Source organism: Mus pahari, chromosome 10 (assembly GCF_900095145.1).
Source record: "Mus pahari chromosome 10, PAHARI_EIJ_v1.1, whole genome shotgun sequence".
Taxonomy (NCBI): domain Eukaryota; kingdom Metazoa; phylum Chordata; class Mammalia; order Rodentia; family Muridae; genus Mus; species Mus pahari.
The window spans coordinates 5055599-5076194 of record NC_034599.1 but is presented as its reverse complement, the minus strand read 5'-3'; the positions used below and the strand labels follow the sequence as shown (position 1 = coordinate 5076194).

At 40.2% G+C, this 20596-nt stretch overlaps 1 protein-coding gene across 4 annotated transcripts in view; it reads left to right on the top strand.

Moving 5' to 3' along the window:
- Positions 1 to 20596, top strand: part of Arhgap42 (Rho GTPase activating protein 42) — a 243793-nt gene that overhangs the window by 212058 nt on the left and 11139 nt on the right. For 3 of the 4 annotated variants that reach the window (XM_029543297.1, XM_021206545.2, XM_029543299.1), the window contains 9 exons: positions 6810 to 6872; positions 7991 to 8065; positions 8800 to 8884; positions 9674 to 9732; positions 13688 to 13793; positions 15745 to 15904; positions 17099 to 17243; positions 18574 to 18957; positions 19330 to 19486. In XM_029543297.1, the coding sequence (XP_029399157.1) occupies positions 6810 to 6872; positions 7991 to 8065; positions 8800 to 8884; positions 9674 to 9732; positions 13688 to 13793; positions 15745 to 15904; positions 17099 to 17243; positions 18574 to 18957; positions 19330 to 19486 (1234 nt within the window). The remainder of the gene's footprint in view (positions 1 to 6809; positions 6873 to 7990; positions 8066 to 8799; positions 8885 to 9673; positions 9733 to 13687; positions 13794 to 15744; positions 15905 to 17098; positions 17244 to 18573; positions 18958 to 19329; positions 19487 to 20596) is intronic. The other variant, XM_029543298.1, reaches the window with a different exon arrangement.

Here is a 20596-nt window from a genome sequence, read left to right as displayed (position 1 = left end):
TCTTCTTCTGCTTCTGCTTCTGCTTCTGCTTCTGCTTCTGCTTCTGCTTCTGCTTCTGCTTCTGCTTCTGCTTCTGCTTCTGCTTCTGCTTCTGCTTCTTCTTCTTCTTCTGCTTCTGCTTCTTCTTCTTCTTCTTCTTCTTCTTCTTCTTCTTCTTCTTCTTCTTCTTCTTCTTCTTCTTCTTCTTCTTCTTGGAATGAATGCTTTTTCTTCTATTGGATATTTTCTTTATTTACATTTTAAATATTTTCCCCTTTCCAGGTCTCCCCTCCAGAAACCCCTTATCCCATCCCACCTCCCCCTGCCTCTATGAGGGTATTCCCCCATACACCCACTCCCGTCCTCCTGCCCTGGCATTACCCTACACTGAGGCATCAAACACCCTCAGGCACAAGGGCCTCTCCTCACACTAATGTCCAACAAGGCCATCCTCTGCCACATACGTGGCCAGCATCATGGGTCGCTCCATGTGTATTCTTTGGTTGTTGGCCCAGTCCCCAGGAGCTCCGGGAGGGGCAACTGGATTGTCAACACTCTTGCTCCCTCCATGGGGCTGCAAACCCTCTCAGCTCCTTCAGTCCCTTCTCCAGCTCCTCTATCTGGGATTCCTGTCCTCAGTCCAGTCAATGGTTGGCTGCGAGCTTCTGCCTCTGTATTTGTCAGGCTCTGGCAGAGTCTCTCAGGAAACAGCCATACCAGGCTCCCATCAGCAAGCACTTCCTGGCTTCCACAATAACATCTGGGTTTGGTGGCAGTATTTAGGATGGATCCCTACATAGGGAAGATGGCCTTTCCTTCAGTCTCTGTTCTACACACCATCTCCATATTTCCTCCTGTGAGTATTTTGTTCACCCTTCTAAAAGCACTAAAGAATGCACATTGGTCTTCCTTCTTAGGCTACATATGGTCTGTGAATTAAATCTTGAGTATTCCCAACTTTTGGGCTAATATCCACTTATCAGTGAGTATGTATCATGTTTGTTTCTTTGCAACTGAGTCACCTCGCCCAGGGTGATATTCTCAAGTTCTGTCCACTTGCCTGCGAATTTAATGACGATGTCATTGTTTTTAATAGCTGGGGAGTATTCCATTCTGTAAATGTACCACATTTTCTGTATGTGCTACTCTGTTGAGGGACACCTGGGTTGTTTCTAGCTTCTGGATATTATAAATATGCCTGCTATGAACATAGTGGAGCATGTGTCCTTATTACATGTAGGAGTGTCTTATGGGTATATGCCCAGGAGTGGGATAGCTGGGTCCTCGAGTCCAATTCTCTAAGGAACTGCCAGACTGCTTTCCAGAGTGGTTGTCCCAGCTTGCAATCCCACTAGCAACGGAGGAGTGTTCCTCTTAATCCACAACCTCCCCAGCATCTGCTGTCACCTGAGGTTTTCATCTTAGCCATTCTGACTGATGTGAGGAAGAATCTCAGGGTTGGTTTGATTTGCATTTCCCTGATGACTAAGGATGTTGAACATTTCTTAGGTGTTTTTCAGCCCTTCCAGTTTCCTCAGTTGAGAATTCTCTGGTTAGCTCTGTTCTCCAATTTTAATAGGGTTATTTGGTTCTCTGGAGTCTAACTTCTTGAGTTCTTTGTATATACTGGATACTAGCCCTCTATTGAAGGTAGGATTGGTAAAGACCTTCTCTCAATCTGTTGGTTGCCATTTTGTCCTATTGACAGTGTCCTTTGCCTTACAGAAGCTTTGCAACTATATGAGGTCCCATTTGTCAATTCTTGATCTTAGAGCATAAGCCATTGGTGTTCTGTTCAGGAACATTTCCTCTGTACCCCTGTGTTCAAGGCTTTTCCCTACTTTCTCTTTTATTAGATATTGTGGATCTGGTTTTACGTTGACTTGAGCTTTGTACAGGGAGATAAGAATGGATCAATTTGCATTCTTCTACATGTTGACAGCCAGTTGAACTAGCACCATTTGTTGAAAATGCTGTCTATTTTCCTCTGGATTGTTTTAGCTCCCTTGTCAAAGATCAAGTGAACATAGATATGTGGGTTCATTTCTAGGTATTCAATTGTATTCCATTGATCTACCTGCCTGCCACAGTACCAATACCATGCAGTTTTTAATCACTATTGCACTGTAGTACAGCCTGAAGTCAGGGATGGTGATTCCCCCAGAAGTTCTTTTATTGTTCAGAATAGTTTTCACTATCCTGGGTTTTTTGTTATTCCAAATGAATTTGAAAATTGCTCTTTCTAACTCTATGAGGAATTGATTTGGAATTTTAATGGTGATTGCATTGAATCTGTAAATTGCTTTCAGCAAGATGGCTATTTGTACTATATTAATGCTGCCAATCCACAAACATGGAAGATTTTTCCATCTTCTGAGATCTTCTTTGATTTCCTTCTTCAGAGACTTGAAGTTCTTGTCNTAGAGATCTTTCACTTGTTTAGTTAGAGTCACACCAAGATACTTTATATTGTTTGTGACTATTGTGAAGAGTGTCATTTCCCTAACCTCTTTCTCAGACTGTTTATCCTTTGAGTATAGGAAGACTACTGATTTGTTTAAGTTAATTTTATATTCAGCTAATTTGTTGAAGTTGTTAATCAGAGTTCTCTGGTGGAGTTTTTAGAGTCATTTAAGTATACTGTCATCTCATCTGCAAATAGTGTTATTTTGATTTCTTCCTTTCCAATTTGTATCCCTTTGACTTCCTTTTTTTGTCTAATTAATCTAACTAGAAAATCAAGTACTACATTGAATAGATAGCGAGAGAAAGGGCAGCCTTTTCTAGTCTCTGATTTTAGTGGGGTTGATTCAAGTTTCTCTCTATTTAGTTTGATGTTGTCTACTGGTTTGCTATATATTGCTTTTACTATGTTTATTTATGGGCCTTGAATTCCTGATCTTTCCAAGACTTTTATCATGAAGGGGTGCTGGATTTTTTTCAAATGATTTTTCAGCATCTAATAAAATGACCATGTATTTTTTTTCTTTGAGTTTGTTTATGGAGTGGATTACATTGATAGATTTCTGTATATTGAACCATTCCTCCATCCCTGTGATGAAGCCTACTTGATCATGGTGAATGATCGTTTTCATGTGTTCTTGGATTTGATTTGTGAGAATTTTATTGAGTATTTTTGCATTGATATTCGTAAGTAAAATTGGCCTAAAGTTCTCTTTCTTTGTTGTGTCTTTGTGAGGTTTTTAGTATCAGAGTAACTGTGGCTTCACAGAAAGAATTGAGTATTGTTCCTGCTGTTTCTGTTTTGTGGAATAGTTTGAAGAGTATTGGTATTAGGTGTTTTTTGAAGGTCTGATAGAACTCTGCACTAAACCCATCTGGTCCTAGGCTTTTTGTTTATGAGAATTTTGGTGACTGCTTCTATTTCTTTAGTGGTTATGGGACTGTTTAGATGATTTATCTGATCCTGATTTAAATGTGGTATTTGGTATCTGTCTACAAAATTATCCATTTCATGCAGATTTTCCAGTTATGTTGAGTATAGGCTTTTGTAGTAGGATCTGATGACTTTTTAAAAAATTTCCTCAGTTTCTGTTGTTATATATCCCTTTTCATTTCTGATTTTGTTAATTGGGATATTGTCTCTGTGCCCTCTGGTTAGTCTGGCTAAGGGTTTATCTGTCTTGTTGATTTTCTCAAACAACGAGCTCTTGTGTTGTTGATTCTATGTATAGTTCTTTTTGTTTCTACATGGTTGATTTCAGCCTTGTGTTTACTTATTTCCTGCCGCCTACTCCTCTTGGGTGTATTTGCTTCTTTTTGTTCTAGAGTTTCCAGGTGGGCTGTTAAGCTCCTAGTGTATGCTCTCTGCAGTTTCTTTTTGGAGGCACTCAGAGTTATGAGTTTTTATTTTAGCCCTGCTTTGATTGTGTCCCATAAGTTTGGGTATATCTTCATTTTCATTAAATTCTAAAAAGTCTTTAATTTCTTTCTTCATTTCTTCCTGGACCAAGTTAAAATTGAGTAGAATGTTGTTCAGCTTCCTTGAGTATGTGTGCTTTCTGTTGTTTTTGTTGCTATTGAAGACCAGCCTTAATCTGTAATGATCTGATAGGAGGCATGGGATTATTTCAATCTTCTTATATCTGTTGAGGTCAATTTTGGAGAAGGTCCCATGAGGTGCTGAGAAGAAGGTATATTCTTTTGTTTTAGGATGAAATGTTCTATTGATATCTGTTAAATCCATTTGGTCCATAACTTCTGTTAGTTTCACTGTTTCTTTGTTTAGTTTGTGTTTCCATGATGTGTCCATTGATGGGAATGGGATGTTGAAGTCTCCCACTATTGTTGTGTGTGGTACAATGTATGCTTTGGGCTTTATTAAAGTTTCTTTTTTGAATGTGGGTGCCCTTGCATTTGGAGCATAGATGTTCAGAATTGAGAGTTCTTCTTGGTAGATTTTTCCTTCGATGAGTATGAAGTGTCCTTCCTTACCTTTTTTTAAGGGATTTTTGTGTTTTCCCTTTAAGGGCTTCTACCTTTTTACCTGTGTTCTCTTGTATTTCTTTAAGGGAGTTATTTATGTCCTTCTTAAAGTCCTCTATCATCATCATGTGATGTGATTTTAAATCAAAGTCTTGCTTTTCTGGTGTGTTGAGGTAACAAGGGCTCATTGTGGTGGGAGAATTAGGTTCTGATGATGCCAAGCATCCTTGGTTTCTTTTGCTTATGTTCTTGCCCTGGCCTTTCACCATCTGGTTATCTCTGATTACCTGGTCTTGCTGTCTCTTACTGTGGTTTTTCCATCCTACAAGCCTCTGTATCAGTACTCCTGGGAAACCAGTTCTGTCAGTGTGGAATTTAGGTATGGAGAGCTGTGGTACATGGTCAGCTCTTGGGTGCAGACAGAAACCAGCAGCATCCTGTCCCCAGCTGTTCCTGTATGGATGGCTCTGGGAGGGTCTATCTTGGACCAGGAATTTGAAGAGAAGTGGTGGTCTTACCTGTGCTTGCAGGTGTGGAGGTACTCCTGGGAGACCAGCTCTCTCCTAGCACTATTTGTGTGTGGAGTTCTGTACCATAGGATCAGTTCTGGGCACAGATGGAAACTGGAAGGACCACTTTTTACATCTTATAGATGAAGGATCTCATTTGTAAAAGCCAGTAGGCATGCTCCAAGACACACAGAACTATACCAGGGCTTGGATGAGCCTTCAGGGTTGGTTGCCTGGCTGTATTCAATGTTGGCTGTCGTCTCAGCTCCATGGCATTAGCTCTTTGAGGCAAAGTGCAAAGAGTCCAAGGTAACAAACTAAAATGCTTTGTTGCTATTGCCAACACTGTTTTGATTTTCCTCCACATACTGAATTAATAATGATCATGCATTTACCCCTGGGAAGAAACTAAGGGCCAGATCCATGGAATATTTTAGGACCTTATAGTCAAAGGACTCTAAGCTATTTGTGCTATATAAGGCAGCTGCCTTCAGTGTATTAGAATAGACTGGGGCATTGTTTCCAAATTACAGTCTGCATTTGAGAGATAGCCTGTCTGTTGCTTATTTGACTCAAAATGAACATGTAACAAAATAACTCTATTTTACATTATGCTGTTTTCTTGGTTCTATGTGTTATAGGCTAGTTTTATTGAAACAGTTTGAAAACGATTTCTTCCTCATATCCAGTTTCATTGACAAGCTGAACAATGTATTCAGTTATCCAACTTTTAAATTAAAATTAAAACCATTTTAAAATTGGAAGGGTTTTAGTTTTAATGGTTAGAATTACTCTTTGTGTGTGTGTGGTTTTTCGAGACAGGTTTCTCTGTATAGCCCTGGCTGTCCTGCAACTCACTCTGTAGACCAGGCTGGCCTCAAACTCAGAAATCCGCCTGCCTCTGCCTCCTGAGTGCTGGAATTAAAGGCATGCATCACCATGCCTGGCTTAGAATTATTCTTATTTATTAATATTTTGGCATACTAAAAATTGCATGCCTCCCACATATGATGAAAATTATAATAATATAAATACTTTTCAAGTTTTCCTCTTACTTGGCATTTTTAAATGTTTTCCTTTATGTAATTAATCTAGTTTAGTTTTGCCTTCACAGCTTATGTACTTATTGTATGATTGATATTGAGTGATGACTGTAGTTGGTGGACACATGCTGTAGTGGCTTTTTTGTGGAGCTCAGAGGACAACTTGTAAGAGTTGATTCTCTGCTTCTTCCTTGTGGGCCTCAGGGATCAAATTCTGGTCATAATGTCTGGCAGCAAGTGCCTCTGCCCACGGAACCCTCTTCCCAACCCCAAGCCTGATTTAAAGAAAGTCCAGCACAGAGGGAAAATTATTTGCTATTTCCTACATGAAGACCAGGGGTAGGGGAGGTCCTGGACATGGACTCAGGTTGTGCATGTGGACTCATGAGTCCTGCAGGAAGACTGAGTACATCTGGGTTACTCTGAGTGTAAAGAATGACTTAAAGAGAAGCGAGCTTGAAACCCAGTCCCTAAATGAAAAGAGAGCACTAGAGTTTTCAGCAACCTGAAGAATTATGCTTAGGGCCACACAATGCTGTAGTGGCCCCATGGGGAAGAATGAGTACCTGAAAGGTCTTTCTCTCACTTTTCATTCTTCTGCATGTGGGAGCTGCTGCCTCAGGAAAAGTGGAGGGCCTCAACACCATATAGAGGGGTCCGTGCTTCCTACTATGCAGCTTCATGAAGTAACTGAGTGTCAGGCTCCCCGATGAATTAAGATACTCAATGAATGCAATAGCAACCACCATGCTGGTGAACCTTGAGATCTCCAGCTGAAGTGGGGAAGGCAAACTCCACATCATACCTTCATTAGCCTTTGTCTCATTTGCAGTGTACCTAAATGAAGCAGGGTTCAACTTTGTGAGAAAATGCATTCAAGCTGTAGAAATGAGAGGTGAGTTTGGGGATGGGTGCGCGGCTATCCCCGTATGTATGTCTCCATCTCCCACCCAACCTTCCCAGACAGTGGTAGTGAGCTTTGGGGTATGAACAGGAAAATAATGTTTAGAATGCTATAGATTTAAATTATGTGAATATAAATCTAGCTGTATTTTCAATTGAATTATATGTTTTTAAAGATTAATTTATCTTATTTTATATGTATATGAGAGTGCCTGAATGTGTGAATGCCTGGTGTCTGAAGAGGCAAAAAAGTACATCAGATCCCCTGAAACTTGAGTTATGGATGGTTGAAAGCCTTTGTGGGTGCTGGGAAATTAACCTGGCTCCTATAAGAATAGGCAGTGCTCTTAACCACTGAGTCCTCTCTCCAACCCCTTTACTATTTCTCTCATAGCTTTCTCAAACATGTTACCATGTTTACTTCTTGCTGAAGAGCAAAATACTATCTATCATTGCAAGCTTTTTCAGGTCTGTCAAATACTAGAGGTCAGATCTTAGGGGGACTGAACCCATTGTCTATCTGCCTTACATTCTCTGTGACTTGAAAGACTGTTTCATTCTATCTTTCAACTTTCCCTCTGGGAATACATCATGACCTCATGATACTGCCTCTCAGAAAGTGGCTACATACTTTTACTTCCTGAGACACTTGCTTCAGAGTTCTTTGAACTTGCATTCACAGTTTTCCTACATGTACATGGTTTAAGGGGTAGAGTAGAGTTCTTGGATTCTCTCAATCTTCTCCCTTGCTTTTGAAACAAAGATGTACTTGACATGGGACTATTGAATGCAGAGGACCCTTTAACACAGAAGAAATAGATGAGAAATATTGGTCTTCTTCTATCTTTGAAGCATTTTTTTGTTCAAAGAGTGGTAAATAGGCAGCTTTACTTCAGGACTTTGAAGATCTCAAAACACATAAATGTTTGTTGAGTGTCTGCTCTCAGATGTCTGTGCTAGATGCGTGCTTTCAGGGTAGGATGGCCAATAATCCACAGCAAAACTGGGTAAGTGCCTTTCAGCTTCTGCGTGAGCATGTTTGTCTGGGACTTTTAGGCTCTGTGCTAGAGTCATTCCTTAAGTCATTCTCCTGTAATTTCTTCCTACTAGGCATCACCATCTTGGGCCTGTACCGAATAGGAGGAGTGAACTCCAAGGTCCAGAAACTCATGAACACCACATTTTGTAAGTTTTAGAGGAAACAGGGGTGCCGTTGATTTTGGATATTTGTACAGGTAATCCAACTCAGGTCTCTCTGAGAAGACGTAGATGGTTTCTTATCTCTGTTAATTCTTATCTCATACTGAAAGTTAACTTTTTTAAGTTTGCTTCAGAATGTGCGGGTGCTGTCACCTGAACCTAAGACCATGGATGTAAGACCCCACATTTTACCAGTCTGCTCAAATATTAGTCCTTTTATTCAGTTTTAAATGTTGCACTGTAACAGATGGCATTTATAGCTCTAGACTGTTTCTTGGCTTGAAATCCCGCTCCACCATTTAAAAGCTTTCTTCTATCTTGTAGTTTGCTTAGTTTCTCTGTGTCTCTGTCTCCTCCGTTTTTAAGCGAGGGTGATAACACTGCTTCTTCAGACATTTGAGGGCTGAGTTAGTGTTGCCCCATGCTAAGCACTTAGACGCATGCCCGGTCCTATCACCCATTATCAAGAAACTGATTCAAGAGACAATAATGCTACATGATATCTTTGAGGGTAAGAAACAGAGTGAGTTTCCAATCAGATCACAAATACAACTTTCCAGTAGTAAACTTTACTGGAGTATAGTTTCCTGAACTCTACTGGAGTCCTAAGAACTGAACCTCTCATGCTTCAACCCACTTAAATTGGTATGTGTTCTTGTCATGGCACAGGGAGTAATTTTGAATTGCAGTTTACACATTTCAATTTTTATTCTTTCCAGCTCCCAAGTCCCCTCCTGATATGGACATTGATATTGAGCTCTGGGACAATAAGACTATAACGAGTGGGCTGAAAAACTACCTCAGGTGAGGAAGGCTTAGTACTGGGGATTCTGGCCACAAATGCTCTCCTCTTCCTTGGGAAGGAACCACGTGATTACATGGCATCCACGTGCATGGGCTTCACTCCCCAGGTCAAAGCCTTTCCATGAGGGGAAGCAACGTCAATGGCATTTACACATTCGGGAACTCGTAATGCTTTTTCCAACAGTAGCTTTAAAAACTGCAGTATTTTGTGCATCCCAAGTTAGTCTTGTTGTTGCTGTAACTATGTCAGGCTTCGTGTGTGTGCTAAAATATATTCAGATGGGTTTTTCTAAAGTTATAGCACCTTTTTGTTGTTTTGGTTTTGTTTGGTTTTGCTTTTGAGACAGAGTCTCTTGTAGCCCTGACTGTCCTTCAAGTTACCACATGTCTGAGAATGACCATGAGCTTGTGATCCACCTGTCTCTATCTCAGCAGTACTAGGATTGCAGGTGTACATGCCATACCTGGGTTCCATTGTACTAGGGACCCATTTAGGGCGTTGTGCATGCTAGGCCAGCATCTACCATCAGACCTACATGCTAAGTGTAGCATCCCTTTTCACACACTTGTGGTAAAAGTGCTCAGGGCTAGTGGCTATCTGAGGTCTGTAGTTTAGCACTTCTAGGACTTTCTCATACTACCTAACCAGTCAGTTATTTCTGTTAGTCATTGTATTGTCTTTGATTGACTAAAAACAATCACAGATGGTCCTGGAATAAAAGATGACCTGGAAACGTAGGGAGACAAAGGTTTCTATAGTTCTAGCTTTTCTTTGGTTTTCTGTTGTAGGTGCCTTGCAGAACCACTAATGACTTACAAATTGCACAAGGATTTCATCATTGCTGTCAGTAAGTACTCTTGCTCCTGAAGCATACAACTTTAGTGCTTATTCAATGTGCACATTGAACTCTCCTAGTCATTTTTTCACATTCTGTTAAAAAATATTGCCAATGTGGCATGTTATAGCCAATAAAAATTACACAGTAAATTAAATATTTTGTTCTTTACTAAGACAAACTATGTACACTCCCAACATCTGTTGTTATTGAGGTGACAGTCTTATGTGATTTGAAAAGGCTGAAAGACATTCTAATTTCTTATTTGAGTGACAAAAACATATTTTCTATGACAGGAAATTTTTTTTGGCTTTTTGAGACAGAGTTTCTCTGTGTACCTTAGTAGTCCTGAAAAACTCTCTGTAGACCAGCTGGCCTCAAATTCAGAACTCAGAGATCCATCTGCTACTACCCCCTAAGTGCTGGGATTAAAGACATGTACCACCACCACCTGGCTGACAGAAAAGTTTTAAATTATGTTAATTTTTACTTATGTGGGATGCCTTCATGAATTTATGTGTATCACGTGTATGCCCTTGAAGTCCAGAAAGCATTGGATTCTTTGGGACTTGAGTTACAGGCAGTTATGAGTTTTCTGGGTACTGGTAATTGAACCTAGGTCCTTGGCAAGAGCAGTCAGTGTCGGTAACCATTGAACCACCTCTCTATCCTCATGACAGCAGCTGTGTGGTTATAAGCATGAAGGTCCAGAGACTGCCCAACCTGGGTACCCATCCCATATACAGTCACCAAACCCAGACACTATTGTGAATGCAAACAAGTGTGTGCTGACAGGAGCCTAATATGGTTGTCTCCTGAGAGGCTCTGCCAGTGCCAGACAAATACAGAGGTGGATGATCTCAGCCAACCATTGGACTAAGCACAGGGTCTCCAATGGAGGAGCTAGAGAAAAGACCCAAGGAGGTGAAGAAGTTTGCAGCCCCGCAGCAGGAACAACAATATGAACCAACCAGTACCTCCAGAGCTCCCAGAGTCTAAACCACCAACCAAAGAGTATGCATGGAGGGATCCGTGGCTCCAGCCACATATGTAGCAGAGGGTGACCTTGTCAGTCATCAGTGGGAGGAGGGGCCCTTGGTCCTGTGAAGTCTCGATGTCCTAGTGTAGGGGAATGCCAGGACCAGGAAACAGGAGTGGGTGGGTTGGTGAGCAGGGGGAGGGGGAAGTGGATAGAGGTTTTCAGAGGGGAAAACAGGAAAGGGGATAACATTTGAAATGTAAATAAAGAAAATATCTAATTAAAAATAAAAAATAAAAAAAATATGAAGGTAGTTATATCAGTATTTACACGAACAGACTATGTTCCTAAACCTGTAAAAGCAGGTCAAACATCATGAGCCAGTACAAAATCTTGTATAAATTCCCTTTCCCTGAAGTAACTTGCTATATTCCCAGATTCTCATCATTTATTTATGAGGGTCACTGGGGGCCATAGTGTTACATTGGTGGATTTCATTGGAAAATCAGGAGTTGAAAGCTCAAAGACATAAGCATGTAACCTAAGGAGTTAGTAATATGTACTTCGTAGCTATTGGGACCAGACTACCAGCTTGGCATCTGATTGATCACCGCAGTGTAAATTATAGTGACCTAAGTGACCTACACCTGTAACCCTGAGGTGCCATTTCATTGTTAGAAGTGTATGAGGTATGACCGTAATTTAAGAGTATTCTTCATTCTTCACAGTCAAGAAAACCAAAAACACAAACAAATCATCCAAACAGCTTCCTTCATATCCACTAGGCTTTGAAATGCTACAAAAGTGCTACCTGCCAATAAAACTGTCAGTTGACACAGGTCACTTGGATTTAAGTTCAGCAATCATGGCTGGCCATATGCTAGCACAACACCTTTCTAAGCTTTTCCCCAAATGTTCTCCATTCAACATGGTCTTCATATGAATACAGCTTTACAAAATAAATAAGGCCCAAGGAATATGGTCTCATTTTGTTGATGAGCCAGTCAGAACGTGGAGTAGATAAATGACTTCTCTAAGACACTAGCATATGGTACTAGCCAGGGCTATAAGTTAGGCACTGTTGTTCTTTTGGGTTTTAGACTCTTAATCCAGGGATTTTACTTTGTGATTTTTGAGCCACTGTGTTAATACAAGTTTTTGGTGGTAAGTTTTCTTCACTTCCATCTTTGGAAAACATTATCTAGAAACCTGATATTTAAAATATATTTTTAGGCAGATAAGTTCATCTTTGGTCTTAGGCAAGGATTTGCTTTGTATTAAGTCAATTGTTGAATGAATTTTAGACTACTCAGAATCAAGTTTCTTGTACCAAATTTCAGTAAAAAGGGAAACATGACTGAAATCCTAGGAATATTCAGAACTCACTGGGAGAGAGGGTCAGATGCATCAAGGATCTGTGAGTTAGGCAGTGATATTTTTCTCTTCATACTTATATTTGGTTGTTGGATTGTTTGATTTAGTTGGAAAATGGGCTTTCTTTCTTTCTTTCTTTCTTTCTTTCTTTCTTTCTTTCTTTCTTTCTTTCTTTCTTTCTTTCTCTCTCTCTCTCTCTCTCTTTTTTAGATAGGGTCTCACAGTGTAGTAATCTAAGTAGTCATTCCTAGCCTTGAAATTGGGGCCATTTTTCTCCTTCCAGATCTTAAAGGCTAGGATTACAGTTGTCCCTCCTTCTCCTCTCTCTATGAGGGAATCTCTGTTCACTGCATTTACAGTCCATTCTGTTTGCCTATGCAGTCATATTTTCTTGGGTACCTTTGCTTACTCTGGCCTTGGTTCTAAATGTTCTTACCTTCATATGTATGCAGGTATGTCAGAGTCTTGGCAGCTCCATTCTACCACCTTAGAGAGTCCTCAGAATTAGCTTTGCCTGGGTGCTTTCTTCCTGTCTCCACACAGTTGTGTCTAGGTGACATGGTGATATAACATGAAGAGTTTGAGAAAGATCTTGAAAGGCTGGGCACTTATGCACAAACTTGTTACTGACAATGAGGGATGTCAGCTCTTTTTGAAATGTTACAGGCACTCAGGCTTTAGTCTGGCAGCACAGGACTTCCTGCGGTGATTTCTCAAGTTTTAGATGTCTTAGTGTTACTGTGAGTTCACTGTCTTCTGTTTCGATAATGTCTACACTTCAGAAATGTCACTGTCTTATGCTGTGAAGAGGCACTGTGACCATGGCAAGTTTTATAAAAGAAAGCGTTTAATTGGGGATGGTTTACAGTTCAGACTTTCAGTTTATTGCTATCATGACAGGAAACATGGTAGCATATATGCAGACATGGAGCTGGAGAAGTAGCTGAGAGTTTTACATCCAGATAGGCAGACAGCAAGAAGAGAGAAGGACACTGGGCCTGGCTTGAGCATGTGACACCTCAAAGCCCACCCTTAATGACATACTTCCTCCAATAAGACCACCCTACTCCAACAAGGCCATCTCTCCTAATTGCACCACTCCCTATGAACTGGTGCGAACCATTTTCATTCGAACCATTATAGTCACACTGAATTTTCCCCTTGACTATGAACTAAAGAAAGGAGCTCTGGCTCCCTCTGGTCACACAGGGTTAGAGCTCTAGCATGTTTCTATGTAGGAATGTGAATTATATCAACTAACACAGTGGGCAGTTTACACCAGTATCTATAATTCGTATCCACACACATACATGTATACATATTATAGTTATGAAGGAATTATTGTTAAACTCAAGTAGGCAATGTCTTAGGCCAGAAAAGTAAGTTTAGTGGTGAGAAACAAGTTACAAAACAATGGAGTTTGGTTTTTGTACTTCCTAACATTACAACCATGTGCAAGTTCACTCAGCATTTCTTAGCCTAAAAGATATGTTAATATCAACATGTGAAGCAATACTTTAAGGCATGGATGGCAGGACTAGGTGTGATGTTCACATGACTAATGTTTACATCACAGATTTGACAATTACATCTGTAACCTTTCTTATATAACAGAGTCAGATGACCAAAACTACAGGGTGGAGGCCGTCCATGCACTGGTGCACAAACTGCCGGAGAAAAACAGAGAGATGCTGGACATCTTGATAAAACACCTTCTCAAGTAATTCTGTGATTTACAATGTTCTTTTAATGTCTTGTTAAGATTAGCTTGTTCATGTCTTTTTTGAAATAAACAATGCTGTTATGTGATTGCTGTTGTAATTGGACTCTCTTGAGTGAGCTTTAGAAAATGGTATGCCGTTTGTTTTTAAGATATGTGTTTGTCTATGTGTCAATATGGATGTCTCCAATATGCAGATAATTGTGTCCACTGTGACCATTAAACTAGTGATAAAACATTTAATATCAACTTGGAAATGTATGAAGGAAATGTATGTTACTTTATAGTATTTCTAGGTTTTTTAAGTGTGTTAGAATAGTGAGTTTGAAGACCAGTGTTAGATATGACTGAGGTCAACAAGTTCCCACAGGTCATACTAACTCTGCAGATTATTCCTTGGGGTGCACAATTTTTCATAAAGAATTTATTTCACTTAGATTAGCAGGTTAGTAAGTAGGCAGATAGGTAACTAGGATGATGAACAAGTAGATGGTAGATAGATGTACATAGATGATAAATAGATGATACATAGTTGACAGATATATAGGTAGAGAGATATAGATATAGACAGATGATAATAGGTAGATGATAGATAGATAGTTAGATAGATAGATAGATAGATAGATAGATAGATAGATAGATAGATAGACAAATGGGTGGATGACAAATAATAGATGGATGGATAAGTAGATAGACAGATGGATAGACAGATGGATAGATGAGTGGATGGATGGATGGATGGATGGATGGATAGATGGATGGATAGACAGGTAGATAAATGATAGGTGAATAGGTAGATAGATGGATGAATAGATAGATAAATGATAGATGACTTTTTATTTGTATGATGGGATGACTCATTGTACTGATGAATTGCCTTGATTAGAATTGGTGGTATAACTCAGTGGAGAGTATGAACCTCATATTTGCTTGTCTGAGCCTTCTGAGTGTATGTGATACTGGGTTTCTATCAACAGGCTTAGATTCTGAATTCAATCTCCAGAATTTTCAGAGAAAGTGAAATGTGTATATAGATTGGATTAAGAACTGGTCCTAAGAAATTTCTTTGAATCAAAATACAGTGTCAGTTTACCTATTCTTAATTGTCTGTATACTAGAAGTACAATGCAGAAATACCAAACAGTTGAATGCTTCTCTGGGGAAATTGAATCTAATTCAGGCAAAATAAATAAATAAAATAAAATAAAAAATAAAATAAAATAAAACCCATAAGATATTTCCTTCAGTAATTTGGCCTTTGTTGTTATTAGCTTTTCTTTATCTAGTGTTATTGTTCTGTAATTTTTCTTTAAATCATAAATATACATATTTGTATTATTATGGGAGATGGTGTGGGCATGCACAATGTACTGTGGAGTCAAAGGAGACCATTCAGGAATTCCTTCTCTCCATCCATCTTGGGGCCCAAGGTATCTAACTCAGGTCATCAAGTTTGCATATCAGAAACGTTTTACCCTCTGAACCATTTTGCCAGACCCCTTATTAAATTTTAATTGACATAGATAGACATATTACATTATGCCATGTAATAATTCAATGAGTGTTTACACATAGTATAAAACTATTAGATAAAGTTAATTATTTCTATCTGCTTAAACATTGGTCAATTTCATAGGGAGCCTGGGGAGAAGAGAAGGGAAGCACAGTAAGAGGCGCCAAAATGCAGTAGGATGGTGGGGATAGGTCCCATTCTACTGCACAACAATGTGACCTCTGTTGCAAAGCAATTAATTATTAATCTTCTAAATACCTTTCTCCCCTTTTGATCTGTTTTCTACTCATACACATTGGGAATAAGCAGTACTGACCAGGGAAACTGCCCTTTAGTGGCATATATAGCTTAATTGTTTTGTACACCAATACTGATAGAAAAACAACATTTCATGCCTATTGAAACTTTACATTAATGGTTCATGTTCTTTATTTTCAGAGTATCACTACATAGCCAACAAAATCTCATGACCATCTCGAATCTCGGTGTCATATTTGGTCCAACCCTGATGAGAGCACAGGAGGAAACTGTGGCCGCCATGATGAACATCAAATTTCAGAACATAGTGGTGGAAATCCTAATTGAACACTATGAGAAGGTAGCTGGGCACCTCCTCACACTGCCAACACTGTCTTAAGGACACTTGTATTGTCTGTGAGCTCTCTTTTGTGATTTGAGATTCCTGTAAAGCACCCATCTTGTCAGGTCCTTAAATTCCTCTATGGGGACTTTGATTCTTGTCAATTATTTATTCAGTGTTTTAGAGTCCATTGAGTAGCTCAGTTCTACTCCAACCATGGATAATTAAAGTTTCTTTCTTTAGTGAGTTGTACTCAGCTCAATGCATGGATTAGAAAGGTACTGCAACATTGCTTGTGCTTAAGTATGATTTAGTTTGCTCTCTTTATCCCTATGGAATTAGACTCGTATCTGTACAGTAATTCCAAAATTTTTAATAAAAAATTGAGATCAGATGTGGTCATACACACGTATGATCTCAGACCATGAGAATCCAAATCATGGCCTTGTGTTTGAAGCTCATTTGGGATACATGCAAAAGCCTGTCTCAAAATGAGGGATGGGGGATGCTTAGAAAGTAGAATCTTAGATAATTGATGTCTCCCATAAAAAGTTTTCCCTAAAAATGTAAGTTCTTGGAGTAACTATGGAAACAAGAACTTGTGAAAGCCAGACTAGGTAGACTCTTAGCAAATTCAGACCATTATGTCTGATTTGCTTCTTCTAAGAGAATGCGTCCATCCTTCCTAATGACCAAACAATGATGTCCTTAGTCATTACATAAGCTTGCAAGCTCATAGTCCCATTAAGTAGCCACATCTGAAGGCTGCACTCATTCTACTTCTATCAGGCAGCCCACCTCTGTACAGCCCAGAGCCCTCAGTATCGTAGGACCTTCCCCTGTATTGCAAGGAGCTACTCCATGGAAAGGTACACAGAACCAAGTTCCCCCAGGTTATACTTTCCTGAAATGAAAGCAAAAAGGAAAGAACAGTGCATTGTGAACAAGCATAGGTTCTAGGCATAGACATTTGCTCATATTTGATGGGTTCCCTTAAGTTATCAGATCTCATTTTCACCATAAGCTATGGGGAACTGCAAAGAAGAAAACCCAGAGGTGTTATTCAGTAGATGCAAAAGCAAGCAATAGTTTTTGTATCCTGTCTCTCCTGTACTGCTAGGACAGTTTTCATAGCCACTAAAGTGTCTATTGTGTGGATGCACAGGACAGTTTCACTCTTTCTTGACCTCAGTCCATTTTTCTCCTCTGTAGATTTTTCATACTGCCCCAGACCCAAACATTCCTCTTCCTCAGCCTCAGTCTCGGTCTGGATCCCGAAGGACCCGTGCCATCTGCCTGTCTACAGGTTCTCGGAAGCCCAGAGGGAGGTACACGCCGTGCCTGGCAGAGCCTGATAGTAAGTGTGCTAGATGCAGGGAGTGGCTTTCCTTATTCTTCCATTTATTCTGACTTCTCTTCTTTGGTAATTAGGAATAAGTAGATGTTCTTGTGGGTGCTTTTTTCCCCTAGCACCCCTCTTCTAGAACTGAGACGGTCCCTGTCAGCTTCATGGTAATGTTCCTTAGACAAGCAAATTTATTGTTGCTACAAAGAGAAAAAGAAGTAGTTTGCTCACTGCTCTTTTTTCTGTGGCTGTGATGAAGGACACTGGGTGCTACTTGAGGCAGGTTTTGTCCTGTTGTCAGAGTAGCAGATAAGAAGCTAGAGGATGTCAGACTGAAAAGACATTTTCCAGCTTTCTTTCACATTATGTTCTTAAAGAATCAGCTCTTGGATGTCAGACTGTCCCAAAGAGCATAAGGAAATAAGAAAGCCAATAGCATGCAGGAAATCACTAACATATTCTAAGCTAAGCCTCCGGGTAGGGTGGAGCACTGCTTGAACCTATGACAGACATTAAACAATGGTGATTCTCATTTGATCTCTTTTCTGCCGGGCCCCCAGTGCTTCCCTGTGGTTCATATTTAATAGAAAATTGTCCAGTAAACTTTGAGTTAGGTATATTTGCAAGATTTAGTATAATGTCTCTGACTTTTGATACTTTTAGAAACATTAAAAAATAAACCTAGTTAAACGGTAGACTAAACAAACATTGTACCATTGAGTTACACCCCAGTCCAACAGCCAGTCTCTTTTGTCACTATATTCAAAGTAAGAGAATGAAAAAAAAATTTTTTCCTTCCAAAGCTCGGAGCAGCTTGTAATTTTCTGGTGAAATTCAATGGTGCCTTTGAATGACAGAGACCTGGTACCTTGTAACTCAGAGCCACCTGTGATCAGGAAAATAAAAGAAGGCAAAAATAGGTCTCTAATAGAAATATGTCTTTTCCATTGATATTTAAAAACTACAAAATATCATGAAGGGAGCCCATTTCTCTTACTTCTAAGTCCTGAGTCACAGGCAATTTTTGTTCAGCTTTGAGTGAGACCAAAAATGATTCAAAGATCTACATTTATCCATAGGGGCAGTTAGTTCACAGTAATGCATGAAAAAAAAATCATCCTAGAGAATGTATGGAAAGTCACATTCAGCACCATCAGAGGCGGACTTTAAAGCCTTTCTCTAGGACTGAGGAATAGTCTACCATGTCAGGTAAAGGCTCACCTTGCCTTTGGAGTCAGATGCCCATGAAAGGTGTGATGGACAGGCTGCATGGGGGCTTTGGTGGTGCTGTTTCATGTTAATGACTCATAGTTACCATCACGTTTGTCTGTCTCCTCCTCAGGTGACTCCTACAGCAGCAGCCCAGACAGCACTCCCATGGGCAGCATAGAGTCGCTCTCTTCCCACTCCTCTGAACAAAACAGCACCACAAAGTCCACTGCCTGCCAGCCCAGGGAGAAGTCAGGAGGGATCCCCTGGATCGCAGCTCCATCACCTTCCAATGGACAGAAAAGTCAGGGTCTCTGGACAACTAGTCCAGAATCAAGTTCTCGAGAAGATGCAACCAAAACAGATGTGGAGTCAGATTGCCAGAGTGTGGCCTCCATCACCAGCCAAGGGAATGTCTCTCCCCGCATAGACCAAGTCAAAAAAGGGCCCTATGGGCACCCAGGACTGAAAAGATCCCCTGCTTCTTCCTCTCTCAGAGCCATCTCTGCGGCTGAAGGTGAGCAAGCTAGAAGCCCAGGTTGGATGGCACCATCTCAGTGCTGCTGGCTGGCCCATTCAGGGTGACTAGTCGGGGACAGGGTTAATGGGGAAACTACCTGAGCTTGCCTGCTTTGTTCTTGAACTTAGGTTTTCAAACTTCTCAGCACTGTGACATTTCCCACCCTGAGTCTTTCCATCTTTGTGGGGTGATGTCTTATAATTGCTGTAGATTTTGATCTCAGTAAGTGATGAACTGCTGTACCCAAATTACATTCTGTACCTTCCTATTTCTTGAGGGAAAGACTGCCTTTTGTTATGTACTGTACTGTGTTTTCGTTATTATTTTGGCTAATAGCACCTTGCCTGTTTTCATGGGCTTTCTTTGTAGGAAACAAGAGCTACAGTGGATCCATTCAAAGCTTAACTTCTATAGGCTCCAAAGAGTCACCCAAAGCCACACCAAACCCAGAGCTGCCTCCAAAAATGTGCAGGAGGTTAAGGCTAGACACTGCCTCCAGCAATGGCTACCAGCGACCTGGCTCAGTGTGAGTTAGAATGTATTTGTATTTACTGTGTCTCCTAATGGTGCAAAGGGATTAAGTCTGTACTAAAAGAATTTGGGTGTTCTATAGTTAAATGGTCCATCTACGGAGCCAGTAACTTCTGTAAGACTGTCTACTTCAATAAGGAATGTAAAAGTTACTGTAGTCTTAGAGTATCACTAATCTTATGGGCTATTGCTTCAAAGGCTAGTCTACATTCAGAGTCATGACTTAATATAGAGTGTGTGTGTGTGTGTGTGTGTGTGTGTGTGTGTGTGTGTGTGTTAAAGTGGTTATAGCATTTAAAACTGGATTCCTTTCTATTAAAACTTTGAACTCCCCCAATATGATTGCTCCCCACATGTGAGGGTTTTCTGCCTCCACAAGGTGAGAGACAGGGTCACAAAGGCAATCAGAAGAGGGCAGTTCTCATCAACACAGTGCCCAGAGAATAAAGCTTGTAGAACATAGCACATAAATGGAAGCAGAAAAGGGGAAGGAGGGATGAATGAGAGCCTGAAGGAACAGGTTATTAAAATGCAACCAGGAAGCTCTTCTTCCTCTGCTTCTGTGTTCCTGGGAGTTGCTGAGCATTTTCAGTGTCTGTGAGCCCTCACTGGATATCCTCACATGTATGATCTCCTCAAAAGGCCCGCAGTCTCATTGCCATCATGATTGGCAATGTGAGAGAAGCCCTCTTCAGAGACCAGAACAGATGTCTAAATGTTTAAGCTCCCTGGGTCCCCTGACTGTCAGGTTCCCTATGCAGTGTTCATCTGTCATATAAGGGTCTTCCTGACATTTTCATTATTTGTTGAAAGTTTAGTAAGGTATTTTAATTTCTAAGCTCATCTCCATAGGAATGGACTCATAAATCGTTCTGGCCATAATTGTCTCTCTGCATCTTTAGTTACAGAGTGTGTTCAATATTCCCTGCCGGTCTCCAGAAGTCCAACTAGATGAATCCATTTGCAAGTCTTGGTGTTCAGTTAAAGTTGTTAAAAGAAATTAAAATTTAGATGAATAGTCAGAGGAGATGATAGAATATATACTTTATCCTTTAGGAAACAGAAACCCTTCTGGGTTGTCTTTTGGGTGGGTATCTTCTGAGAG